Source organism: Python bivittatus, unplaced genomic scaffold (assembly GCF_059951505.1).
Source record: "Python bivittatus isolate LINGU-HERP-01145 unplaced genomic scaffold, Pbiv_v1 ctg000170_np1212, whole genome shotgun sequence".
Classification (NCBI taxonomy): Eukaryota; Metazoa; Chordata; class Lepidosauria; order Squamata; family Pythonidae; genus Python; species Python bivittatus.
Genome location: NW_028277039.1, coordinates 745,930 through 773,596, shown reverse-complemented (window position 1 = coordinate 773,596; position 27,667 = coordinate 745,930). Strand labels below are relative to the sequence as shown.

At 44.7% G+C, this 27,667-nt stretch overlaps 1 protein-coding gene across 10 annotated transcripts in view; it reads right to left on the bottom strand.

Moving 5' to 3' along the window:
* Positions 1-27,667, bottom strand: part of HYDIN (HYDIN axonemal central pair apparatus protein) — a 346,241-nt gene that overhangs the window by 5,508 nt on the left and 313,066 nt on the right. For 8 of the 10 annotated variants that reach the window (XM_088135430.1, XM_088135429.1, XM_088135425.1 and 5 more), the window contains 11 exons: positions 27,356-27,503; positions 26,335-26,542; positions 23,613-23,834; positions 20,733-20,902; positions 18,563-18,761; positions 17,468-17,626; positions 16,208-16,536; positions 6,649-6,868; positions 4,541-4,753; positions 3,396-3,559; positions 396-546 (listed from right to left, as the gene is read on the bottom strand). In XM_088135430.1, coding sequence (XP_087991556.1) covers positions 396-546; positions 3,396-3,559; positions 4,541-4,753; positions 6,649-6,868; positions 16,208-16,536; positions 17,468-17,626; positions 18,563-18,761; positions 20,733-20,902; positions 23,613-23,834; positions 26,335-26,542; positions 27,356-27,503 — 2,183 coding nt within the window. Of the gene's footprint in view, positions 1-395; positions 547-3,395; positions 3,560-4,540; positions 4,754-6,648; positions 6,869-12,231; positions 13,618-16,207; positions 16,537-17,467; positions 17,627-18,562; positions 18,762-20,732; positions 20,903-23,612; positions 23,835-26,334; positions 26,543-27,355; positions 27,504-27,667 lie in introns of those variants that run through there. The other 2 variants (XM_088135428.1, XR_015795149.1) reach the window with 2 other exon arrangements.

Genomic DNA, 27,667 nt, shown 5'->3' with positions numbered 1-27,667 from the left:
TCCAGTCAAGCAGTCTTGCAAGGCCATGCAAGACAGTACAAGATGAAGGTGAAAGACCTTTCTCAAGCTACCCTGAAAAGACCAGCCTTCCCTCCCTGCCTCTGCTTTTGAGAGGTGTTTGAATGGAAGGCAGGGGAGTGTCACTGAAACAATTCAGACTGCAGGAAAAAAAGGAAGTGTAAAAGGCAGGATATTCCTTCTCAGCTGATGCATATTCTTGGTGAAAAGCAAGGACCAAATAATTGTCACTGGAAAATTGTATTTAAGTTTCTAAATGAAATTGTACCAAAAGTTCAGCAAGAAAAGCAAACAGCTGCTCCTTGTACAAGACGCCTGGGATAAAAAAAAAAGCCTAAGAAACAGTCGGGGTCGCAGACACAAGTGAGGGTATTTACCTTGGCACTGTACATGCCTTCTTTGTAAGAGAAGAAGGTGAGCTTGTGGTCCTTCTTGGCAGAAGCAGGCACTTCAATATAGTCCAGAGTTTTCAGGGTGGTTGTGACTTCCAGCTTCTCTGGCTTTAGCATGTCAACTGTTACCCGGAACCTAGCAAGAAGAGGCAGCCATCGAATTCCCAGACCCACAGCCCAAGACCAGCCGCAACCAGTTTCTTCACATCATACTCTTTTCACACCTTTGCTTTTTCCACTAAATAAAAACAACCAGATACCTTTCTCCTATCAGATTGCCAACTTGTCAGTTTTCAGATGGAATGGTAGATCTAGTTCTCTAATTTATTCCCTATCTTTCCACTAAAAATGGTGCTCAAGGCAATTAACAACAGTAACAAGAAAGAAAAAGCAGAATTACTGTAACACAGATCAATTAAAACAATTAGAAACATAATTAAGATAATATCACAACTCCTGAATCAAAACGTTCAGGCTCAGATTGTAATCGTAGACCCTAAAAGCCTGAATGTTCACGAGAAGCATAATTTTCATCCTGCATACAGGTTGACTCCTTGTTCCTTGAACTGCTTTGAACTACCCAGGAATACAAGTACAGGTAATTCTTGTTTAACGACCACTCATTCAGCAACCATTCAAAGTTACAATGGCACTGAATGAGTGGTACTTATGACCAGTCCTCGAAGTTCTGGTTGTCCCAGCACCCTTGCGGTCACATGATCATGATTTGGGCACTTGGCAACCGGCTTGCACTTATGACAGTTGCAGCTTCCTGTGGTCACATGATTGCCATTTATTTGTGACATTCCCTGCCAGCTTCCCACAAGCAAAGTCAATGGGGAAGCCAGCAGGGAAGGTCACAAGTTTCTCCAGTAAGTCTCCCCCCACCCAGCAGCAGCCACCTCTGGCCCTGCCGCACTCATGCCACGTCTGCGGGCCACCCACACCCCCTCCCCTGATGGGTGGATTCCTTCACTCTCTCAAACCACCTATCTTCTCTGTCCAAAATGTGAACATTATTGTCCTCAAATTAATGTCCTTTTTCCTTTAGATGAAGGTAAACTGCTGATTCTGGTCCTGTGTTGTTGCTCCTCCTGTGCTGGGCCATCCTCTTGTGTAAAGGCTGTTTGGTTTCTCCAATGTAGAGCTCTGAACACTCCTCACTGCACTGGATTGCATATACTACATTGCTCTTCTTCTGTTTTGGTGTTCGATCTTTAGGGTGTACAAGCCTCTGTCTCAGTGTGTTAGTGGGTTTGAAAAACACAGGTATGTGGTGTTTTCCAAATATCAGTTTTATCTTCTCTGACACACCAACCATGTATGGAATGACAAGATTCTTCTGTTGACTCTGGGTCTCAGCTCTGTCTGCTGTTTTTTTGTTGGATCTAGAAGTGGATTTAATAAAGGCCCAATTTGGATAGCCACAGGCCTTAAGAGCTGTCATCAGGTGTCTGTTTTCTTTCTTTTTGGCATCTATGGAGGTGGGGATGGTTTCTGCCCTGTTAATAACAATGTTCACATTTTGGACAGAGAAGTTATGTGGTTTGAGAGAGGAGTGAAGGAATCCATTTATGCTGAAGTGGAAAATCCTTCCTTCAATAGAGGTGGAGGCCTCAGATACAAATTGTCTCCCATTTTTCAGGCTGCTCTTTCATCAGTCCCCAGGAAGATTAAGACCACTTCACAAGTTCACCAGGAGGGAGCACTTAACAACCCACTTGGGGATGAGTGAGGGATTAGGAGCAAGACATCCACATCCCAAAGACTCTACTAATCACATCTCCTATTGTCTTTCAACGAGCCCATCATGATTTTGAGAAACACAGCCACCCTGGAAGACATTTATGGGGTCCCCCCTAACCAACTTTCTAGACTGAAGAAGCTGCTTGGACAAGCAGCGAAACATATCAAACCAAAAGAAAAGAAGTCCAGTTGCCGTGACTTATCCTCCAGATACAACCAGCCTAGTTCCTACCAGCTTCAGGGGTGCTGCACGTTCCTTTATATTTCAATTTTATTAAGGTGATCCCATTCATCTGAGGCCTCTTGCCTCACTTACTTCCTTCACCCAAAGATGTATTTTCCTCACAACATGATGTCATGCTTTACAACTGCATCACTTAGTGATGGAGTTCCTGGTCCCAAATACCGTCATAACTGAGGACTATTTGTACTACTTAAATGTCTAGATTAAGGCTCAAATTGTCACCCTCATCCAGTCCGTTATCTGGTTACTTGAAATTGGCCTGGATTTCAATAGAAAGGAAGTAAAAGACCTATTGGTGAACCAGAACACCTAAATTTCAGAAAATCTTTCTCAGCAATTTCATGTGGAGTGGGTGGCTGTATGAAATCTAATAATAACAATAATGTTCATATTAAATCACAATGAAGACCTTTCAGGACTCTAGCAGCGCTCCACTATTCTCAACGTATTTCCTCTGGAAAAGGAAGAGGTAAAGAGGCACAGAAGCCCCCAAGAACAGGGCAAGATGAGAGAAGCTGGTTTTAGGGCTCTCAGGAATTGGCCCGGTAGAACTTCATTGTCACCAAAGTGGGTGTCAGTCTGTGTGATTGCCTGGCTGTGTCAGAACTTGGAGACCCTGTTCATGGGGAGTTTAGTTGTCTGGCAATCTGGACTGCAAACAGTTAATCCAAAAAGCAAGTCCCTTGGAGCTCTCATTGCTAATATTTGTTTGGAAGGAAGGTTACATCACAAGAATTTCACCTCTGCTTTCAAATTCTGTAAGGCAACACTAGGATCTGTTTGTCTCGTTTGTGAAGGATCAAGGGCTGAAGAAGACAATGGCTGCCTCATTACCAAAGGAAAATTGGGGGTACAAATTGTAATATACACTGAAACCTATGGGCTCCTGGTTGATTGTAGGTTCTTCCTCCCACTCTCAGGTCTTCATGTGCTGCATGAAGACCTGAGAGTGGGATAAGGTTATCAGCCCCACCCAGCCTTTTTCTCCCATTTACCGTTGCAGCTTGTTCAACCAGTTGGTGATGGGAAACAGTTCTACGTAGGATGTTTTGCATGGAACTTCCCTCATAATATTCCCAGCGGACTTGGGAGGCTCTGCAGTGCCTTGCAGGAGATAAAGCAGTCCTGTTCCATCTGGGAGTGGGAAAAAGATAGATCCCTAGGGGAAAGGAGGAGAGTTACACACTTAGGCAATGTTTCTTCACTGTTCCTACTTACCTCCATTTGATATGGTCACATTCTTCCATGACTGAGGCTACTTGGAACAGTTTTATGAGAACAATCTGTCTCTCAACCCACTTGCAGGAATTCTAGAGAGTTAAACTAGCTAAAACAAGCATTATTCTCCTGTAATGGGCAGCTCTGATGTAGCTGCTTCTATAACTGTTGACTCATCTTAAGAATTAAGCTTTTCTAGAATAAATCTGATGGACTTAGGGCCACATAGCAGAAAACCATGGGCAGTCATGCTCACAACCAGCCTGTTCAGATCCACTGCTTTAAACACTATCACCTGTCCAGGTAGCCAAGGCTAAACCAGAGCACTGCGACATCCAAAAAGTAGTCTACTGGACAACTCTCTGCGGGCCTCACACTATTGAGAGTCTGGGAGACTGGGACAACTTACATTCCCCAAGAAGGGCCAGGAACCCTTTTTCTCCAAAGGACTGTTTGTGGGGCCAACCATGGAAGTTCACTGTCCTGGGCTCAGCCTCTTCACCTTCACCACACCTCCCCCTTTTTTCATATTAATTCTCAGCTCATCCCTCGACTTGAAAGAGGTATAAACTTTCTATCCAAGCTATCCTGAACAGCACTGAAAAACCACAACAAAAACAAAGGGGCTGTAGAAAGCTGCTAGTAAACAGGAAACATCAGTAGTAGTAGCAGCAGCAGCAGCAGCAACCACAGAATTAGTTTCTGCACAGGACAAGAATTAGCTTAGATGGTGAGCATGCGCAAAAGAAACACAGCTGGTCAGGCTGCAAGCTTTCATAGACAGCATGGATCTAATGAAATGACAACTAAATGTACAAAGAAGTGCAAGGATCCCTCTTTGTGTACAGAAACCCTCATCCACCCCAGCAACCTGAGTCCCAAAAGTCCCTCCTCTTTCCCCTTCTGTTTGTTTCTGGAATACCTGGTCTTTCTTGTTTTCTGTGTTCATAGCAAGAGGTCTGTATGTGATTTCATAGGGCTTGTTCTGCTGGTGGGCTTCCACCCTGATGAACTCTGCCCCTTTCCAGTGCTCTCCCTCAATAATGGGCTGCAGCGTCCATGGTTGGTTGGTCCGGTTAGATAGCATGATGGTCTGTGTGTGCTTTCCACGCACCTGGCATACAAAATTTACTACCTGAAAGAGAATGTAGAAGAGCCATGTTAGTTTATGGTAGTCAAAAATCAGGAGGAGTCTAGTAACACCTTTTTGGATCAACAATTTTTACTAAAAGGCAAATGCTCTTGAAAATCCTTCTGAATTTTACCTACAAAGGAGAATCCCTGTTGTTCATTCACTCCACTGTTGGGGGATGGTTTGCTAAGTAATACAGACTTTCTTTCCTTCCCTGCAAATTTCACCAGCCAAATAACTGGCCTGAGATAAGAGGCGGACGGAGAGGGCTCTTCCCACTGAAGGTAGCAAGAAAAAAGGAACCAAGCCCAAGTGACCCAGAGAGCCCACTGCCCTTCAGTCTCTGCACTAGCGCCTCCCAAGGACACAAAAGACTCCCCCTTTCACAAACAATGCCGTTTTATTGCTTGAGGTATCTGAATACCTTCATCTGGGCAAGGCATTTCTTTGTCCACTTATTAGATTTGTGAACTACCATTATCTACAGGGGCTTCTGGCAGTTGACCAGTTACATTCTCACACATACCTATCCTTTCATTTAACATTTGGGCTTTCTGAAAATCATCATGTAGGTTCAGAGTAGGAACACTTGTGCCAAAATGTATTTCTAGTGAGTACAATGCTGACAGCATGTTATTGGCAGTCAACATAAAATGGCTGCCAATGAAGACAAAAACCAACGTACACTAAGGTAAGTGCAGAAGAGTACAGAGGTGGCCTTGAAGAAGGAATTCAACAACTGTTGTATAAATATCACATTAACCCAAATAAACAACAGGGGATGAGGAAAAAACTCAAGCTTGTCAAACCTTGATTCTCTTTGGTATAACAGCGGATAGGAAGAATTTCTGTCAGGTTTTCAAGATTTTTATACCCTACAACAATTGAGTTCCAATAGTTTATGCAGTGTCTGTTTCTGACCTGGTCTTCCTCAAAAGGCAGATGTTAAACTGGGGAGGATACTTCCAACCACCCCTTCTATTTCTGCAGATGCTCTCAATTACTTTAGCTTAGCTGTGTCCTTTTTCTAAGCAAGAGGACCCACACCCACTCCCTGCCATTTCTATTGTCTACACATGCCTTTGGGGTCTACGAGGCCCAAGATGCAATGCTGGAAATCCAGTTTATGCTTGAGTCTTGTTCTTTACTTTTCGGCACATCTTAAGAAAGTTAAAAATTGATCATTGAGGGAGCAAAGAAAGGCATCTGTGGCTTGTAGATGCCATGTTGTAGGGGCCCTAGGGTCTAGTGAGCAGCACACTAGGTACATCAGCTCATTTTCATATTATTTCAATGCACTGTCTTGGAGAGTTTTTACAGGATTATTATATACCAAAAATGTTCCTCAGTTTGCAACACTGATGAAAGGAGCACATATCTACATGATCTACCCTCTTAGCAAACAGGCCCCCCACATTCCCTTTCTTGTCATGACCACCTCTTCTTTCAGGATGAGCCCTGAAACCTTCCCGTGCCTCACAGCACAAAGTTTGAAAAGGATTCAGCCCCTTCCACATCTATGGAGACTGCAACTGCAATCTCTAAGTCTGGAACTTCATGACTCCATGACAGTGGCGCCCTGCTATATCAAAGACTAGAATTATGCAGATGTGCTACTGAATGCTAGTTGACCACTTGAAATGTAAGAAACTGCATCAGAGACTGAGTAGATTGATGGAAACCATCTCTGTTACAACTTCTCTCTGCACTCATATTTCCCAGGACTTTTTGATGGCTCCTTTAGCCAAGGTTCCTATAACTTGGCTTACTCTGCACTTTATATTTGGGCCCCTGGAGTTGTCCATTTACACCTTAGACTGGATTCTGAATATTCTTGCTCTTGTCCATGTGTTCCCAGCTCAACCTGCCACTTAGGTCATTTCTGCCCAACTAGTCACCTCTTTGACAAGTGGGACGCCCACACAGAATCCACTCAGGGTGAGCCTCACAGGTTCTCCGCCTTGGATGTAGCAGGGTAGGTTCTCATAGCAGATGTCCTGACTCTGTTCACAAGGGTGGAAGGTCACTTCAAAAGAGACATTTGTTCCTGGAGAAATGTAACCCTCTGTTGGTTTGATGGAGAAGTCTGGTTTGAAACGCTTGGCATCCCATCTGAAGCTTTTAAAGGAAAAAAAAAGGAAAATGTTTTTCCTCAGGGGTGGGAAATCCACTTGCAGTGGTTGTTAACATTCAGGAAAATGGTGGATGGCTTAAGAAACAGCTGCTGTCCTTGGTCCTCTGCCCCCAACCCAAGCCATTTCAAGATGCAAGAGAAAACTTGGGAACAGACAGGAGTTGCCAGTTGGCATTAGACAGCAGATACCATATCCATGAGGAGATGTACAGAAGATAAAATGACAAGAGAAAAGCTCCTGACAACTTCATAGACTGATGGAAGTGATTAGCCATTGCCCTCTTCCAGGATTTCCCACTCTAGCAATCCAGGGATATCCTGGAGGCTTCTCATGAAAGCGTTCATCAGGTCTGACTGGTTTAATGTTTTTGAGATTAACCAATTAACCACTACCATCTGCCATGACAGAGTCTAGAATAAAATACCTTGAGTAGAAATAACATTTCACCTAGAAGGCAAACTTGCATTGGGACTATGTAAGGTTTGTTGTTCAGCTATTTATTTGCAAAAAATGGATACGTCTATTCCTTCTAGGCATCATCACCCCAGTCAGAAACCTCTGGGTGGCTCACATTTCCATACTCCAAATCCACAATCAATAAAACAATACACAATAAGGCATTAAATCCCACAGCTAAAAACTGAACCTCTTCAAAGGTTCAGGAAAACAGCGTTTTAACCCACTTCTGAAAAGTTAAGAAAGAGGTCAACCTTGTCAGGTTCAGCCTGGCTCAGCACACACCATTCAAGCTAGCCGCCATTTCACCCAGCTAGGTTCAAGTGCGCCTGGTCAGCTTCCTTGCCTCAGGTGCAGGCAATCGAAAGAGGAAGCGCTAACCGCAAGTAAACTGCCGACAGGTGGCGGCAATCACCCCGCAGCAGGATTCAATTGCCTTGTAACAAGCGGGACTTCCCCAGCCGCCGACAACAGCAGCAAAGAGCTCTGCAGCTCAAGCTGTGCTCAGCCGCCCATCAAACGCAATCGTGAGTCAGCCTCACGGGACCTGCCACACAAGCAAGACAGCCGAGAACAAAGGACCCTGGCTGAACCTGCCATCAGCCTGGGGTGGGAAGAGCTGAGGGCGAGGGGCGAGCCAAGGATGGGCAAAGGCGGGCAGGGGCGGGCAGCAGGTGGGACTTGCAAAGCGCAGGAAACGGGGAGACTATAAAATGCTATGTAACCTGTGCCAAGCCAACCCTGGCTTTGTTTGTAACCACATACATTACACCTGAGTAAATTGCTTTCGTACGAGCCTGCGTCTCATGGAGTCTTTATTCAGTGATGAATGCGGCAACTCTTACAAGCCTAACCTGAAACTCTGTGTAGGGCAACGGGCAGCCACTGAGAAGCCCTGAGTTTTCGCGCGCACACACTATCTTACACAGGGAGGAAAGATCTTCATCATGGCCTGTCAGCTTGCATGGACAGGGTGGAAAGATAACAAGGACCCAAGCCATAATGCACTTCATAGGTAATACCCAGCCCCTTGAACTGGACCCAGAAGCAAACTGACAGCCAATGCAGATCCTGCAGTACTGGTCTTATAAATGGCTCTCACGTGTCAGCATGCAGTTTCTGAGTTTTCTTATTTGTTTATTTACTTATTTATTTAAAAGACTTGTATGGTCTCCCATTCCAGAACCAAAACTCTGGGTGGCTCACAACAATCATATAAAACCAAACATCATACAATAGACAAAAGCAAAGCACAAAAAAAACAGAAACTAAACTAATCTGGAGCCACAACCAGTCTCCCTTGATGTAACCAACAGCGCTACCTTCTAGCTCTAGCATCACTCTTCAAAAGCTGGAAGAGCCACTTTTTACGGCTTTCTAGAAGGTTAGGAGGGTGTGGGCCTGCCAGATCTCAAGGGGAAGAATGTCCCATAGGGCAGGGGCCACTATGGAAAAGGCACACTTCCTAGGTCCCACCAGATGGCAACATTTAAGAGAAGGGACCTGGAGTATGCCCATCCTATCCAATCTAGTGGGACAGGCACTAGAGAGGCAGTCCCACAAATAACCTGGTCTGTGCCATGTAGGGCTTTCATGGTGATAACCGACACCTTGAATTGCACCCAGAAGAAAACTGGGGGCCAGTGCAGCTTGCGCAACAGAGGTGTAACACGGGGGCACCTAGTGTCACCCAACATTGTGCACACTGCTGCATTCTGGACCAGTTGTAACTTCCGGGTGGTCTTCAAGGGTAGCCTCATGTAGAGTGCATTGCAGTAGACCAACCAGGAAGTGACCAAGGCATGAGTGATTGTGACCAAGACATCCTGGTCCAGGAAAGGGAAAAATTAGCACACAAGATGAATCTGTGCAAAGCCCCCCCAAGCCACAGTTGCCACCTGCTTCTTAAGCAAGAGCCATGAGTCTAAAAGGACTCCCAAATTGTGCACCAGTTCAGTCCAGGGAAGCGCCACCCCATCTAGAGTCAAAGATGACACATCACCAGACCCTGGGGGGCCAAAAACTCAAAATCAGGGTTGAGACAGAGCCAGTTCCTCCCCATCCAGACCCTCACAGCCTTCAGGCATCTGGTTGGCAACACAACAGCATCACTTGCCCATCTCAGGGTGGAGATGTATAACTGGGTATCATCAGCATACTCATGATACCACAACCCATGCCTTTGAATAACCCCACCCAGTGGTTTCATGTAGATGTTAAACAGGAGCGATGAGAGACCCCAACCCTGAGACACCTCACATTGCAGGGGCCTATGGCTTAACTTCTCCCGCCCACCAACACTGACTGGAACTGACCACAGAGAAAGGAGGAGAACCACTGCAAAACAGTGCCTCCCACTTCTGATCCCCAGAGCTGGTTCAGAAGGATACCATAGTCGATGGTACTGAAAGCCACTGAGAGATCAAGGAGGGCCAGAACAGTTGTACCAGGTCCATCCTGAGCCCTCCAAAGGTCATCACAAGTGCAACCAATGGTACCTCAGAACTGTACCCTGGCTTGAATCCAGGCTGAAAAGGGTCCAGATAATCCACTTCATCCAGGGTTCTCTGCAGCTAAGCACCAATCATCCTCTCAACAACCTTTCCTAAAAAGGGAAGGCTGGAGACTGGGCGAAGGTAGTCCAACTCTGTTGGGTCCAAGGATGGCCTCTTAAGAAGGGGGATACCACTGTCTCCTTCAAGGCAGGTAGTACCATCCTCTCCTGCAAAGAGGCATTAACCACCACTCTGACCCAAATGCATGTTGCATCCAGGGAGGCCTTGACCAACAGGAGAGGCATGGGCCCAAAGCACAAGTGGCAGAACTCACAGCTGCAAGGACCAACCAGCTCAAATTCCTCCCAGATAATGAGCTCAGATGTGTCTCAGTCACTTCCAAAGGACCTGCCCAGCCAGAGTCCAACTCTGAGTGAAGTCAAGCGACTTTGTTTGACAGATGCTGAGAATCACCATCACAATGCCCTCCCCTACCCCTGGTTTCATCATCCAGCTTCTCCCTCCCCCAAAGCAAATGACCCATACAGACAGCCGCAAACAGCCACAAACCAGGTTGACAGCTGTTCTCCCATGTGCCTGGTTAAGGATCTGGGTATGTTTGGCCTACTGAAAAAAAAAGTTCTTCCTAGCGCTTTTCCCTCAGGTGCAGGGTACACTTTTTTCGGATCAACTGAATGTTGATCCATTGGTTGTGACAAGAATTGACTGACCGGCTTGTCACCCAAGCCTCACCTCGTGGGCCGAGAGAGGGAAAATACAACAGCAGTCTTCAGAAGAATCTGAAGACTTGTCACAGAGAATGAGTGGATTATTTTCTCTTGCCAAGAAGACAGGATCTGAACCAGTGAGTTAAAAATGCAAGGAAGGAGACTAAGGCCAGACATCAGACTGCCACATGAAGTGGTGAGTTCTCCTTCACTAGAGGACATCTCCAAAGATTGGATCATCATCTGTAAGATCAAGGAAGATCCTCTAGCTCTTTCTTATAAGGCCTGGTTTCCATATCCTTCACCACCTTAATCCTCTGAAGTAGCTCCAATCTGTCATTGTCCTTTTGGAAGTGTCATACTAAAGTGTCATTCACCATTTAGAGAACACAGTACTCCAAATGGTGTCTGACTGGGACAGAATAGAGTGGAACAAGTATAGTGGTACCTCTACTTACGAACGCCCCTACTTACGAAATTTTCGAGATACGATCAGCTCCGGCCCCAAAAATTTACCTCTACTTACGAACTCGCCTCGACTTACGAACCGGATCCGCAGCCATTTTCTGCCCATTCCACATGGTCCGCGGCCATTTTCTGCCCGTTCTACGTGGTCTGCGGCCATCTTTCCGCCCGTTCCACGTGGTCCGCGGCCATTTTCCGCCCGTTCCACGTGGTCCACGGCCATTTTCCGCCCGTTCCATGTGGTCCGCGGCCATTTTCCGCCCGTTCCACGTGGTCTGCGGCCATTTTCCCACCCGTTCCATGTGGTCCGCGGCCATTTTCCGCCCGTTCCACGTGGTCCGCGGCCATTTTTCTGCCCCGACACGTGATCCGCGGCCATTTTTCCGCCCTGCCGCGTGGTCAGCAGTCGTTTTTCTGCCCGACGCATGGTCCGCAGACGCTGGAACGGATTAACGCTAATTACATTGAATCTTATGGGAAAATTTACTTCGACTTGCGACCAACTCGACTTGCGATCAGAGTCACGGAATGGATTAAGTTCATAAGTAGAGGTACCACTGTACTTCCTTATCTGGTCTCTTGCACTCCAAGATAAATTTGCCCTTTTAGAAGCTGCATCACACTGCTGAATATGTTTAGGTTGTGGTTGACAAGGACACCCAAAACCCTTTCTTATGTACTAGTTTCAAGTTGGGTTTCTCCCACACTGTATTTTTTGCCTTAATTCTTTCCTTTCTAGCCGCAGAACTTTACCTTCTAATAAATTCCATCCTATTCATTTCAGCCCACTGTTCAAGCCCGTCTAGATCTTTTTGAATCTTCTCTCTTTCATCTATAAGCATATAGACATATGCTTTTAATTCAGGGTGCTCTTGGCTTCTTTGATCCATAGGGTCACAAGAATCTTCTAGAGCATTGGTTCTCAACGGGGGCGGTACCGCCCCCCGGGGGGCAATGGGAGGATGCTGAGGGGCGGTGAACTTGTTTTGGGCGGTAGGGGGGCGGTGGGCATGTTTTGGGCGGTAGAGGGGTGATGAGCATGTTTTGGCATTCAAACTTAATTTTAAAACTCCAAAAAAAATTTATTAAATCAATTATCCGGTTTACACCATTTGTACCAGCAATAAAATGAACTTACACGACGGCTGCCCTCATGCACTTCTAAGAATGGTGAGACGAATTTGTATTCTAGGTAGGCTGACCTTGAAGAACTCGAAACTACGATTCTTCTCCGATCCCAACCAGCACAGCGCGTGCGTCAGCTGTCTTCCCGCGCGATTAATCGCAGTGCGTGCGTTGAGTGTCCTTCCAATATGAATGTTTGATTTGACCTGTGTTTCTTGAGTTGCTTTTCGTTCGCTTCATTTCTGTTTTTTCCCCTCAGTTTCGATTTACTTTCATTGTTTATTTGGCCAGTCGGCTAGGTAAGTGCGCTTATTAGTTCTTTATCGTGGTCGTGAATTATTAATTTTGAGAAATAGTTATCTTTCCCTCATCATATTTTGCAGCCGCCAACGATGTCGGTTAATAAAAAGAAGTGTCGTCAGTACAGTTCCACATACTTGAAGTTCGGATTTGTTCCTTCACCGTCAAACTCGCAACTACCCATGTATTTACTTTGTAACAAAGTGTTATCTAATGAGGCAATGAAACCGTCTTGTTTGCAGGAGCATCTGGAAAAAATTCATCCTGACAAACAAAATAAAGATTTGTCGTTTTTCACGAACATCAGGGACAAGTTTCTAAAGGCACCGTCTGTCTCAGGCTTACTAGCAACCTCATCAAAAAAATGCGATGATGGTTTGATAGCCTCTTATAATATATCAAAATTAATTGCTAAATCAGGGAAAGCTCATACCATCGGCAAAGAGTTGATACTGCCGGGTCTCAAGGAAGTTTTAGAAATGGTTTTACACCATCCAGCCGCATCCAATGTTATAAAAAATGTCCCATTAAGCAATGATACAGTGCGACGACGAATTGATGAGATGGGTGAAGATGTTGAAGGTTCCTTATGCAAACTTTTGATGCCCACCGAATTTTCTCTCCAGGTTGATGAATCAACCTTGCCAAGTACTAATGAGGCTTTACTGTTAGCGTACATCCGGTTTGTGAAGGAAGGAAAAATTATTCAAGAGATGCTTTTTGTAAGAAGCTTGATTGCAGATACTAAAGGTGAATCTATTTTTAATACTGTCAAAGATTATTTTAAAGAGAAAAATATTCCTCTTGCGAACATTATGTCTGTTGCCACCAGTGGAGCTCCTGCAATGGTGGGTCGTCATCGTGGGTTCATCGCCCTTTTGAAGAAAGAGGTACCAGGTATTTTAGCTGTTCACTGCGTGATTCATAGACAGCATTTAGTTGCAAAAAACCTCAGTGACCATTTGCATCAGTCATTACAATATGTCATCTCTGCTGTGAACAAAATTCGCAGTAATGCTCTCAACGATCGATTATTCGGGCAGCTGTGTAAGGACAACGATGAAGAATTCAATCGCTTGCCTCTACACACCGAGGTTCGCTGGCTTTCCAAAGGCACCTGCCTCAGTAGGTTCTGGAATCTTTTCGACTCTGTACTTGAGTTCCTTGAAGAGAAAGATGTAGCTCTGAGAGACAGATTGCTACAATTTAAGATTGATGTTACTTACATGGCCGATTTATTTGCAAAATTCAGTGGAATTAATTTGCAGCTTCAAAGCGAAGAGCTCAATTTGATCACAACAAAATCTGTTATTTCTGCCTTCCTAAAAAAACTCACTTTGTGGAAGCAGAATTTTGGTCGCAACGAGTTCAGCCAGTTTCCAATCTTGTCGGATCTGCATAAGTGCAGTGAAATCCCCTTCGATGAAACACAAGTTTACTGTCAACACCTTGAGTCTTTGCACAAGGACTTTTCTGAGCGTTTTGAGGATATTTTGTCCCTGGAAGTCCCTCAATGGGTCATGAACCCTTTTATGAATATTGAGACAGCAGAGGTTCAGATTCAGGAGGAATTGGCCGAACTTTCAACTAATGAAACTTTGAAAGCCAGCTTCCTGAATGGTGATCGTCTCACAGAATATCAAAGTAACATCAATCGCCTCTACCCAGGACTGTGGACTATCATCAAAAAATTTTTAATTGCCTTCCCTTCCTCCTACCTTGTCGAGCGAGGATTCAGTGCTGTGACTGATCTAATTACAAAAAAGAGAAGTCGACTCCAAATCGTGGAAAGAGGGGACTTGCGCCTTCATCTCTCTAACAATATTGAACCGAACGTTCAGAAAATGGCTCTGAACCATTAAGAACAACCGTCCCACTGACATAATCAAGCATGTTTCGCTGATATTACTCTTTTAGCATATGTTTTTGCTGTTTTTTTAAATTATCTAATTAAGAATAAAGAATTTTTAAACATTAAAAAAGCATTTGCAAAAAAAATTTAAAAAAAAAATTAAAAAAATTAAAAAAATTTAAAAAACAAGCATCAAAAAAATAAACAAACGTATTTACAGCATTTTGAAATAAACGTATTTACATAAAAGAGCATTTAAGCATTTTTTTTGCATTAGTCATTTTAATTTTAATAAAAGGAATGCAATTACCTTCCAGGGCAAAAGTATCGAGTTAAATCGAACAAATTTGGTGTGTAAGTCTACTGAAAAAAATTACTTAAAATTTTTGCCTTTTATAATTCAGTAACTCCCCCCCCCCCATACCCTAAATTACAGGATTTTCACAAAGGGTGGCATTGAAAATTTTTCTGCTCCTTAGGGGGGGCGGCAGCTTCAAAAAGGTTGAGAATCACTGTTCTAGAGTCTTCCATGGCATTATTTTCTCAGGAGATTGGCAACTGTCTTCTAAATATATGGATATATGAATTTAGTTGTGAGATGTAGGGATCCCCTGTCTTGGGAAACGGTAGGTATGGATTGGGGGGGTTGGAGTCTCAGGGGGGTTAGGGGCAGGTCAGAACATCTTCGTGGTGACAGGCATGGGGAAGTATGGCAGGAGACAGGGGGTGGGCCGTTCTTGGGGAACACAATCATGGTATCTTGTTCTGGTTTCTCGTTCAAGCCCCCGGAACTCAACTTCATTTCCTGATCAGCAGACCCTCAGACACCCTGGTTTTTGGCTGTTCAGTCTGTAATAAAGCCTCCCTCCTTTATGATTTAATCACGGATAAGAGGTCTGACTTGGCGTGTATTGCTGAGATCTGGCTGGGTCTGGAAGAGGAAGCCCCCCCTCTCAGAACTGTGCCCATTCGGTTGATCCTGATGCGGAATCTGCCAAGGGGTGGGAGAGTGACGATGCAGTTTTGGGTGCAGTGGGAATGCAGTAGCGCACGCAGTGTTGGTGCCCTTAGGTGCCCCCACGTTATACCTCTATTGCATAGAGGTAGAGTACTGGTCCAAAATTGCTGAAATATCATCAACATACAGAAATAACTTGTACTCACAAGATTGCCTTACCGTGGTGGCCAAAAATTCAAGGATCAAATTAAATAGCAAGGGTGAAAATGGGCAGCCCTCCTGAGTGCCACATTGTAACTCAAAAGTCTGAAATCATTTGATTTGTTATAACTTCCATTGAACAAAGTCTCATGGAAAACCATATGTAATCACCTCTCGCTTTAAGAATTTAATCTGAACCAATTCAAAGACTTTTTTTGCATCTAACGATATTAATTATTAATCAATCAATCAATTAATTAATTAGTTCCTTGGCTATATCCAATATATCAATCACTAACCATAAATTATCTGATACTGGACAATTTTTGATAATTGACTGGGAAAGACGAATTATACATAGTAAGAGCTTCTGCAACAGTCTAGCCAGTATGGTTGCTGAGGTCTTAGTATCCACGTTAATTAATGAAATAGGCCTATAACTGATACAAAAATTAGGATCCTTATCTAGTCTTAAAATCAGCCTTGTATATGCCTCGTAAAATGATGGCGGCAACTTACCATCCTTAAAAGATTAATTACACATTGCCAGCATTTTAGAACCCATCAAACCTGCAAATGCCTTTTCCCAGTCCACAGAAAAGCTGTCTCGGCCAGGAATTTTACTTTCCTCTTTCATGTCTGACACTTCTGTGGAGCAATGGATTGGCCAGTAGAGGCGCAAGAGGCAGCAAGGTTGAGAAAGCCAGTGAGGGAGCCCCATGTGCATAGCGCGCTTGCTTACCCCACTCCAACGTCTCCTGTGTTCTGCATCATGATGCGCCGAGAAGCCTGGCTCCGCAGCACCACAGCTCCAAAAGGGATATGATCCTGGTCCAGGTGGACTTCAATGCCCTGACAGCAGCCTTGCACAATAAAGATGGAGCGCAGGAGCCCTTGGCATTCAAGCAGAACCTCCTCTGAGAATGGCAGGATACGGCTCTTTGGGCTGAAGGTCACCTCCACGTGACAGGTGCCTCCCTGGGGCTTCAAGGTAATTTCGCCATATGGAGACATAGTGAGTACCTGTCCAAAGAGTGGAAAAGGTCCTACACAACGCAGGACACTCCTCTCCTGCAAAGATTCATGACTAGTCAATCTTGAGTCCAGCAGGTCCACAGGACAGGCAGAGGTTAAACTGTGCTGGCTTTTACAGTGGGTCTTCCTCAGGATTCATGGAAAATGGTCTGGCTCCAAACAAGTCCCACTTAAGGACCGTCCTGAGTTTAAGCTCTGTTGCTATGCAAGAGACCAGGAGGCCCACCAGGCACTCCTCATCCAGTCTCCTTCCTCCTTTTCCCACAGAACGTGGGGGTGGGATTGTTGCAACAGCGAAGCTTTCAGCACAGATTTTACTCAATGTGCAGCAGGCAGGAGAAGTCAGAGGGGAGGGTCAGCCAGGATGCTTTGGGGAGGGACAGAGGAAGCGTCGGCAGTAATTTTCTGCTGCTTCCCAGACTGGGCTCAGCCAATAGCATCTGCACCCTGTGCCTTTTGGTCTCCAGCTCTGCCTGCTGCCCCTCCAGCCCCTGCCCTCACTCTGCTTGAAGGAAGAGGAAAAACCAGGCTCCAGGAGGGCCCAGGCTGTGTGCTATACAATAAGGTCTGGGTGGAAACCACCCTCATTCCTGCAATAATGGCCAGAGAGAGGTAGGCAGTCAACACCTTGCTCAACCCTCAGCATTCCCAGTGAAGAGACAGTTTGATCTCCCTGCCTGCAACCGCTTCTGGCCTTGGTGCTGCACAGCGGTAAGTGAGAGCTTTGGGGCAACCCAGGGACTCGATCCTGCTCACACTGTCTCTGGTTTCTTCCCTCACCATAAAACCTGCCCAGGGAGAGGGGAATTATGTCTTTCATCTGGCAGCCTCTATTTCCTGGCCGTGTCTCCCTGCTCTAACCGCAGGAGTAGCCAGTTGAATCTCATGGGGCAGGAGCTGCTCGCCCTCCCTAGGCCAGGCAAGACCCCCTCCCCAAAGATGGAGAGGCAGGAGGGAGAAGTCCTACCTTTGCTTCCTGCAACTCTGGAACAGAGGCCACAAAACTCAGGCTGAATGTGACAAAGGTAACACTGTTGTTCATTAGGGTGACTCCCTTCTTCACAATGTGCCCTGGAGGGACAGCTCCAAATTTCAGCACTTTCTGGGGAGGTTCCACAACATCTATCTGTGGGCAGGAAACAGACACCATCAGGACGAAGGAAGAGAAGAAGTGGAATGGGTCACAGGCCAATGGCCCCATGTCAGTGGGATAAGAAAGAAATGGGAGGAAATTGGAGGACAGAGTACTGACACCAGGGAGGAGAGGGCTCAGTGGGATCCCTGTCCTGTGCTTCTGCATGTCATGGTCAAGGTGGGGACAGGCCTCCAAGCCTTGGGGGAAACAGCCCTAGGTGAGTGTCCTGATGCTCTGATTTGGAGCAGCTCTTCCTCTGTTCTTTAGAAAATGGCAGCATTTTCTGAATCATCACAGCACAATATAAGCAATGCTCTGAAAAAGCTAGAAAAGTTCCAAACGTTGGTGCTTTGAGGCTGGCCAGATTGCTCAGAAGCAATTGCAAATTGTTGTTCAGAAATCGCAAGTCTCCCTTCTTTTTCCAGATAAACACAATTTCAAGCTCCATACACCTTTCTCTGGCCTGAAATGTCTTGGAGCCACTGCCTCTCCTTCCCTGCTATTTCATTTGCACAGTCCTGGTACTCAAAGTTGGTCCAGATCCAGCCATCTTCTCTCCAGCATAAGCAGGAATTAAGCCACCTCCCTTTCTCCCCACCAACACCACTTTCAAATCATGAATGTGCAATCCCTTTTCCATTATGTGCATACCAGATCAGGACCATCTTAGCGCCCCTCCTTTATCTTTGGTGAAAGCAGCGGGGTGAGAAGCAGCCCCTAAAAATTTAGTTCCTTGCTTTCAATTCAGATTTCTCAAAGCAAAGGACAAGATACAAAGCTGCAGGAGCAACTGGCAGGAGGTGCTGAACCACTTGCCTACAGAAGCACCCTGAGCAGCAGGCGGCAAGGTCACAAACCCCACGTCTCCCTCTGCATCTCTTCTTTCTCCTAGCTCAGTACAGCTTCTAGGAGCCTGCCCAATCTCACCTTCATCTCAATGCCCTTCCCAAAGATCTCTACGGTCCGCTGTAAGAGCCCATTTATTTCAAAGGTGATGATTTCATGGTAGGAAATGGCTTCTCGGGGATAGAAGCTGATTGGAATCTCCACCTTTCCTCCAGGACTCAGTACTTCAGAATGGAGACCAATCTCAAGGTAAGCTGTGTTGGTGAACAAGCACTCCACGCTGTGAAGAGGTGAGAAAAAGATGGTTAGTTAGTTTTGCAAATTGTATTGGCAACACCTGACTTCCTGGGCTTGCCAATAGAGTTTGCCAAACTAACCAATCTAAATAAACTAATATTTAACCCCATATGTGTTAAAACTAGGTTTATTTCCCCAGAAGTGATTTTTCCTGCATTATAAAAGACTTCAAAATCTCACTGACCCCTCCCCAAGTTAATAAACCTAAGAGGCTTTAGACTGATTCCAAGAGGAGGGAGGGGTTGAGAACGTGGAAGGGTGAAGAGTGTGTCAGCCTGAGTCCTGGCACCAGCAGCAGTGGAAGGAAGACCCAGCACTTTCCCATCTTGCAAGATGTTTTCGGCAGCTCCAAGGATCTGGAGGCATAAGAGCTGAAGCTGGTGCAGTGATGGCACCGATTTGCACCTTGAGACTGCCATTTGGGAAACAAGAACTTTGAGGGGGAGAAAGCTGATGGAAGGAGGGCCTGAACCTTGGGATGGGCAAGACTCCTGGTTGCTGTTACATCGAGAACTGTTTATATGTTGACTTCCTAGTTAATTCTCTGCAACAAAACTGCCCTGTGTTTGCATGGGAATGCTGAGCAGAAGAATGTAAGGGAGTCTCTAGTTCATCCTCGACAGGCATTCTCCTCACGCAGCAACCTACTGTTTCATCCCACCAGTTCTTCCCTGAAAAGGCTTCCAGGGATCTCAATCTCCGTTCTTTCTGCCTCTGCCAATCTCTTTTCCTAGCCGCATCCCCTTCTCTGGATGTGTTCTCCCCTTACTAGCTTTGTCTCAGTCAGCCCACCATCCTTCTCCATATTTATTGATCTGTTTGTTCATTAGATTATAACCATCTTTCCTCCAAGAACTCAAGGCAGCTCCCTCAGTTTTTTTCTTCACAACCATCCTGTGAAGTAGGTTGGGCTGAGAGAGAGAAACTTGTTCAGTGACACCCAGTCAGTATCCATTCCTGAGGTGGAATGAATCTTGAACATCACCCTCCCTGGGCCTAGCCCAGCACCTTCACTGCATCACATTGTTAAGGAGTCTCATTGTAGTGAGGGGCACTATCTTGACAGGCCTTTGGGGAACCAACATTCTGGGGTAGAAAACTAAAGCATTCTGGACTGGAGAGTTTGGGAGAGCCAAAGGGAAGGAGGTACTGAGTGAGGCAGACTGCAAAATTGCAGTCAGGGCATAGCAAGAGTCTTGAACTCCAGGACAAGAAGAGCAATGCTGCACATAGAGGGCAGACTGGCTATTCCAGCCATAACCAGAAGCAAGGAAGAGATGTCTGCTGGAAATCTTATTCCCCCTGAAGTGCTGCTGCATTGAAGAGCCAGACCCATTTTTTCTGGAGGCATTGGGGGAGGGTTGGAGATCAGCAAAGCAAGTAAGTGAACACTGCTTAGGGTCTCCCTGTTCATCAGAGTAGTCCAGGGCTCATTCTTCAGAGTCAAGGTAGCCTTATATTTCATACTAAAGGTCTCCAGCAAAAACAACCAGCCCAGAAGGACCAAGGATGGCTCTGATCCTTCTTCAGAGTTACCATCCCTGGATACTTTAGTTTCCAAATGTTCTCAGATGACAGACCACAAATGGCAGGATGGGGATACAACGGAGAGATGCAGAAAGCAGCACTTTTGCATAGGTTGGTTCCCCCCTGCCTAACCCCACTACTTTGCAGGTGCAACTGAAGCAGAGAGTGTCCATCCTTACCAGAAGACAATCTAGGAGAAATGTTAAATATCCACAAGTCAGGCAGCAAAAAGGCTAGCCAGCCTCTGGGGTTTAGGCTGCAGCACCAGCAGCAGATCTTCTAATTCCAGCCCCTGGGAAACTGTTTCTGGATTGTCTGCCTCTGGGAAAGAGGCTTAATATAAATTCAAAGTATTCCTCCCCCTTCAGCACAGCTCAGGTGCTCCAAGAAAAACTCCAAAGTGCTCCTGGGCAATTCTGCAGCTCACCTGGCTTTCTTGCCATCTTTATTAGTGACCACCAAGGTTCTCTTGGAAATGGGCATCCCGGCTTGGTAGATGAAACAATTGCCAAAGTCCACTTTGAGGGGTGAGAAATGGATGCTGGGAGCCGACACTGAGCCTTGCAACACACACGTGAACGTGGGGCCATGGCTTATCTGTGAAATAAGGGAGGCAGAGTCTTATCAGAGCAGACAGCACTGAAGTTATATTCAGCTAAGGCCCGTACACAATTACTCTTTGGTGCCCAGCTAGGACCTTATTCTTCCTTTACTCCTCTGGAAAGGGTTCAATCCAAATTCCTAAGAGCCATATTTCAGGTACCCCCCTGCACTTCAAATGTAGTATTAAGGAGGGAGGCAGGGCTACCCAAAATTGAAACAGGTGCATGGATCTGTATTGTAGCACATTGGCTGAAACTATTATTTTTTCCTACAGGTTTGGGTTCTTTCCTTATTAAGGACAATTATCAATCAGTATGGGCCAGGACTATTCTACAAAAACTCCAACATCTTGGCTTTTCTAGGGAGGCGTTCCTAATGATGGGTTATGAGCGTGCACTCAGTGAATTCAGACAGCATATCAAAGACCTGGAGGTCCAGCAGGAGCAGTCTGCTCTTCCTAAGAATGTTTTTTTGAGCAGTCAAGTCTTTTCTTATAAGCTAGCGAGATACCTAAATTACATAACCATCCCCAAACTTCAGAGGGCACTAACTCTAGCACACTGTAACGCTCTTCCTACAGCAGGTTTGGAGGGCCGATACAAAAACGTCCCATACAAGCTGAGATTGTGCCCCTGTGGACAAGGGGCTATTGAAACTACAGTACATGTCCTGCTATACTGTATTTTCTATAAGGATTCACGGACCCATTTAATCACTCATCTGGTAAAATATCCTGGGAATTCTGATCCTTTTTATCTGCGGTTGTTGCTATCTGATCAGAATGATCTAGTTTCCTTGAACGTAGCTAAATTTTGTTACACTGTTTGTAAAATCAGGCAGACGTTGACTGCCCATTGATGATCCCACCAACCTGCAAAGATATCATTATGTTTAGTTTTATTTTATTTTAATGTATTTTAATTCACTTTAATGAATTTTTTAACATACTTTTATTTGTGGTTCTGGTCTGTGACCATAATAAAGATTCGATTCGATTCGATTCGATTCTATTCTATTCTATCAGAGCAGAAGAGGTTGCAGTCTTCTTAAAAGAGGTTTGTACCACCCTTACCATCACGGTTATATTGACATCTTAATTTATTAAGAAGAGATTTTTTTTTGTTGTATTTGTAGAGAAAATGATGTTACTGTGTTAAAAGGAAAGGAAAGGAATATGATTTGATTAAGGTTAAAAGATAGATAGATAGACAGATAGATATTTCTGGTAACTTAGTGGATTTTTGCTGATTAGGACTGAATGATGGGGCTTTATAATGTGTTTATAGATAAGATATGAGTTATGAGAAGAAGAGATATTTTGATGAAATGTTAGAGAAAGTAATAAGTGACTGAAATTGTACTTTTCTTGATGAAGGAAGAAGTAATTTATTTATATAACTTTTTTCTTTGTTTCTTTTTCTTTTATTCTGCACGTTTTCTTTTTTCTTTTTATATTTTTCTTAGTCTGTATTAGTTTTTTATCTTTGTATTTTTAAACTTAAATAAAAATTATTATTTAATTACTTCCACTGCTGGTGGGTAATTCTGCACTAGGCTACATCAATGAATTCAACGTTTTGTTTAATAACAAAACATGTTGAGACATTGAACACCATAACGCTTTTATTACTATACATGGTGAGGGTAGCAAAGCCAGAAACATAAAAGGTGCAGGCAGTGGTAACTATTCTAATAAGAGTGATCAGATCTGCTTACATTTGCAAGCCAATTAACATGTGTAACGTAATGAGAAACCTTGATCTCTGTGTAAACCACAGTACATGAGATTGAAGCTTTCAAATACATTTTAGATCGGCTATTTCACAATCTGCTGTGAATTTCTGGTCCTCGTCACTTCCTTGTTAATGGACAGTCACCCTCAGCTCAGTGGCCAAGTGTCCTGCGGTCTGAGGTGTCTGGAATGATGGCATTTTTGTCAGAGGGGTTTTTTGTTCTTCGGTGCAGAAAGTGTCCGATCAAATAGTGGGGCATTGTGGGCATCTGGAGAAAGAGCGAGTGTCTATGGGTGGCGGAGTTCTCAGAGGAGACGTGGACCTGTCGCAAGGCTTGCTGTTGGCCACTAAAGTCTCTGTTGTTTTGCTGCAAGTGGCTAACTCTGATACCCTCAAAAGCTCATTTATTTAATGCTATCGTTACAGTCAAATGTAGCATTACTATTTTATGCACCACTTTTTATGCCTCTTCTTGGTATCCCTGAATTATGATTATGAGGACACAACATACCAGTAAATATAAATAAGCATACAAAGCATGTTAGTTTTTGGAAAATAATATTATTTTTTGTAAATAATTTAACTGTCACGTTGTATCTGCTGTACGTTCACCTTGAACGCAATAACTGCAGAATATATTAAAAAAACCAGGTGGACTTAGGTGGGAGCAAGTCTCATTAAAGCCCAGTGAGGCTCTCTTCTGAGTAAACCAGGATAGGCTCGGGACAATGGCTAGATACAGCTTCTTCAGATATAGGTTTCAACTGGCCACTGTAATTTCTGGTCATCCAGCAGCAAAGCTGGATCTAGGAGCATCCCTCTCTGGCCAGTCCTCCTGGCCAAGAGTGCCTCTGCCTGCTCGGGTGAGGTGCCCCTGCCTGGCACCTTCATGGCTTTCCAATGGTTCCCGTGCAGCTGAAACCTTCTTGGAGAAACAGTGAACCAGGAGCACTGCAGACCTTTGTTCCTACCTGCAGTTTGAGTTCAATGTCCCTTAAGATAAACGCCTTCAGGGGGTGAAAGGAGAGCATGACCTCCACCCGCTCCCCGGCTTCCACAACGCCATTATCTGGGGAGATGGCAAAATACTGCTGGAACTTTCTGGCATTGCAGAACTCCCAGGAAAAGATGAAGTTGAATTTGCCAGTGTTGAGGATGGAGAAGTTACACTCTGCATAATCATTCACTTGCATCTGTCCAGAGTAGAGAGAAGACAGTTAACTGCTTCCACCCCTCCCTCCAGTTGCAACCAAAAGTCAAATCCTCCTCCCCAAAGCGAGACCCGTCTTGGGTTTCCTCTGCCAGCCAAATGAATGCTACAGCAGCCACAACAAGACGCCGAAGGGGATTCCACATTGGGCGCTAGAGGGATTGACTGTTCTAAAATCTTGGCCTAACGATGGATTATAAATGCTTAACATGGAATATAAATGGAGGAAATACTGCCCAGAAGAGGGGGAAAAAAATTGAAAAAGTTAAAACAAGACATGATTTGCCCACTTGAGATACATAGTAGGAAAAAAGACATAACAATATTTGATTTATAACTATTTGGGTGAAGAATTTATTTCAGCAGGAATGAAAAAAATGGAGTTATTTTATATATAAATCATCAGCTATATCCAAAACTTATATTGACTGATGATCATGGCAGATATATTGGGGTAAAAATACACAAGGTAAACTACCAAAGATTATTTATTTATTTATTTATTTATTTAATGGATAATTGGGAGCTTGTTGATGCATGGAGACATAAAAATGGTGACCCCAAAAAATACACTTATTTTTCTGAAAGAAAGACATGGCTCTTTTTCAAGAATAGATATGATTTGGATTTCTAAGACTTTGGCTATTAATGTTCATAAAATGGAGACATTATCAGAGACTTTCTCAGATCACTGAATGACTTTAACTTTTAAAAGGAAAAATGGCTCTCTTGGGTGGAGATTGAATGAGATTTTTTTTTTTAAGATTTTTTAATCCCACCTTTATTATTTTTATAAATAACTCAAGGCAGCGAACATAGCTAATACGCCTTCCTCCTCCTACTTCCCCCCCAACAACCACCCTGTGAGGTGGGCTGGGCTGAGGGAGAGGGACTGGCCCAAAGTCACCCGGCCTAAGCCTTTCACGCCTCAGGCGGGACTAGAACTCGCCGTCTCCCGCTTTCTAGCCTGGGGGCTTCACCACGAGACCAAACTGCCTCTCATATATACTGCATATATATTTTTTGTTACAAAAGGAAACGGTAGTGGAGGATTGCAAAAAGAACTTAAAGGAATTTTTTGAGAGTAATCTTAATAAAGGTACAGAAGTAAGGATGGTTTGGGACACAAGTAGAGCTTTTGTAAGGGGATATTACTTATGTATGAACGTGGTTTTTTATCGTATTTTAATTAATATTTATTTTTTGTTTTTACTGTAAACCTCCCAGAGTCACTTTCTAGTGAGATGGGAGTGACCAAATTTGAAATATAAATAAATAAATAAATAAAATAAAATCCGCAACCTTCCACGCCGGCTTCCCCAGAAAGTCAAAGGGGAGCCAGCCGGGAAGATCGCTGTGCGCCCCCCCGGCCTCTCGGCACTCACACGCACTGGCCCCTCGCTCCCGCCCCCGCATGGCAGCAGCCACTTACCTGCCTGCGGGCCTGGGACTTGCAACTTCCTGCCGGCTTCCCCGCTGACTTTGGTTGTGGGGAGCCGGTAGGAAGTTGCCTCGCCTAATGACTGTGGGATTTAGCTAATGACGGCAACCGGGACTGCAGGGATTCCCATTGCTAAGCGACGCAGTTGTGCTTTTACGACCTCAAAAAAAACTGCCTTCCCACCTTCCTCAATAATCTCAGCAGCATGGGAGGAGAGGAGATAATCTGACCACAGGAAAGGTGACAGGTAACAGTAGAAACGATCATATTTCAGAATATTAAGGAAGGAGGAGTGGCCACTGTGGCACCCAAGACTGCCATCCTGCCTCCCTTCAGCCTCCACCAGGTCCACTACGGTATTGGTATATTACCAAAAGTTCTCTCAGGCCCCAGATTTTCTTAGAAAATAAACTTTTTCGTAGAAAATGACAGTGATGGGCAACTATGCTCATGTACTTTTGGTGGAAGTGTCCCACCGGTCAGGAAGAAGGATGAAGATGAACTGTCTGTTCTGTTAAGAGGGGCTTGAGGGAGTAGATGTGCCTGTTACAGCCTCTGTGGCAGTCATTTCATGAATAAACAAGCCTCTCTACAGTCGTAACGCAAAGGGGAAACAAGATCTCCGCAAAATGCCAAATGTGCCACCTGCCCAAAGTGTTGAGGATTCCTGAAAAAAAAAAGAAAGACCCTAAAGAGAGCCCAACAGACTTTTAGCCCTGCCTGTGAGGAGTTCAGCACCTGGTCTGATGCTTGAAGGGGAAGAAGACGACAACTTTGCATGGACTCTGGGCTACCATTTTGGCTGGTGCCTAGGGAGGGTCATGACTGACAGCTGTAAAGTCATTGAATTATAAGCTTCCAGTCCACAGGGGCAGGGGAAGGAGGAGCTGGGACAAACTGGCCAGGGTGTGCAGCTGGTCCTTCTCTGTCACAGAACTGATGATGCTAGGGCCCTGAGAAAGGGCTAGTAGTCAGCGGGAGCTTTTAAAGCATCAAGCAGGTCATGCGCATGCCAGCACCACTGTGCTCTTGGCTCTCTCACCTCGTGAAAGTGGATCTGCTTCAGCTGGTCAGGGTCCAGCTCAGTTACCACACCATGACTTTCTTCACACTTCACAGACACATTCATGGTGTGGCCAGTGGCTTTGACATTCAAGCAGAGTGGCTGGCTTTTCTTCTTGACATCACAGATCAGGTTAAAATTTACTTCCCCTTCCAGGGTTGGCATGAAGTAGATGTTAACTGGAAGTCTGGAGAGAAAACACACTTGCTGTTGGGTTGGGTTGGTTAGGGTAGATCTCCAGGCCTGGGGATCTGAGCCCAGGCAATGGCTGCGCCAATCTGGGTTTTTTTCTACCAGCTGCGGATTATGTGCATGCTGTTGTTTCTTTATTCTTTGGTGCTTTTATGCTGTTTTAATTATTGTTAGCCACTCAGATAGGGTGAGATAGGCAGCCATATAAATTGAATGAATGAATAAATAAATAAAGGCCAAATGTTGCAAAATGCTGGCCCTGGTTCCTGAGCACCTTCCAGCAAAAGGACAGACCTATGCAGATCTATTGTTAACAGCAGATAGCAGGATGTCTCTTTTCTTCTGCATAAAATCAGAATTCAAGAAATTCAAGAACAAGCATTTCACTTAGCAATGCACACAATCGTAACATCCAAGCACCCTTAAAAAGAAAACAGGAACAACTCAGCCAAATCTCAGGAAAAAACCCTGCTAGAGTTTGTTTTAGTAGAAATACTTCTATTTTACTTCTAGCTAATCAATTTTTATGGCCACCCAACTTGCAAATTGCAACTCTGGGAGGCTACATCAGGTTAAAACAGACCAAAGAATAATCAAAACAGAAATAAAAACAGCAGTAAGAACATAATACATTTGAGGCCACCCACAATCATTCTCCTAAACCATGTTACACACACACACATCCGTACTGTAAGCCATACAAATGTAACATTAAAATACATTAAAGCTATATCAAGTAGAGAAAGCAAGTCTCATCTCAAGAGAGCAATGCACAGCATTTGGCTTCCTAATTCTCATTCTCCGTTACCTGGAATGAGGTGGGATCAAACCTTCCATGGGCTGCAAATTCAAGCAGTTGATTCGTCCCTCTGAAAAACGGGAACAGTCTCGGAAAGAAAAACTGTAGGGTTCATTCTCATCATTGACTATATCAATGCTCTCACGTACTTCATGTCCTGGGAAAGAAAAAGACACTTACAATTTGGTGTCTGTTCACTAGAGATAAAATTGTGCTCACCTGGCTTGGCAAAAACTTGTGAAACAGATCTTTGACAGTAACTGATTGCAAACTGAATACAGCCGTGCAATGTGGCTGCAAAAAAAAGGCAAATGCACGTTT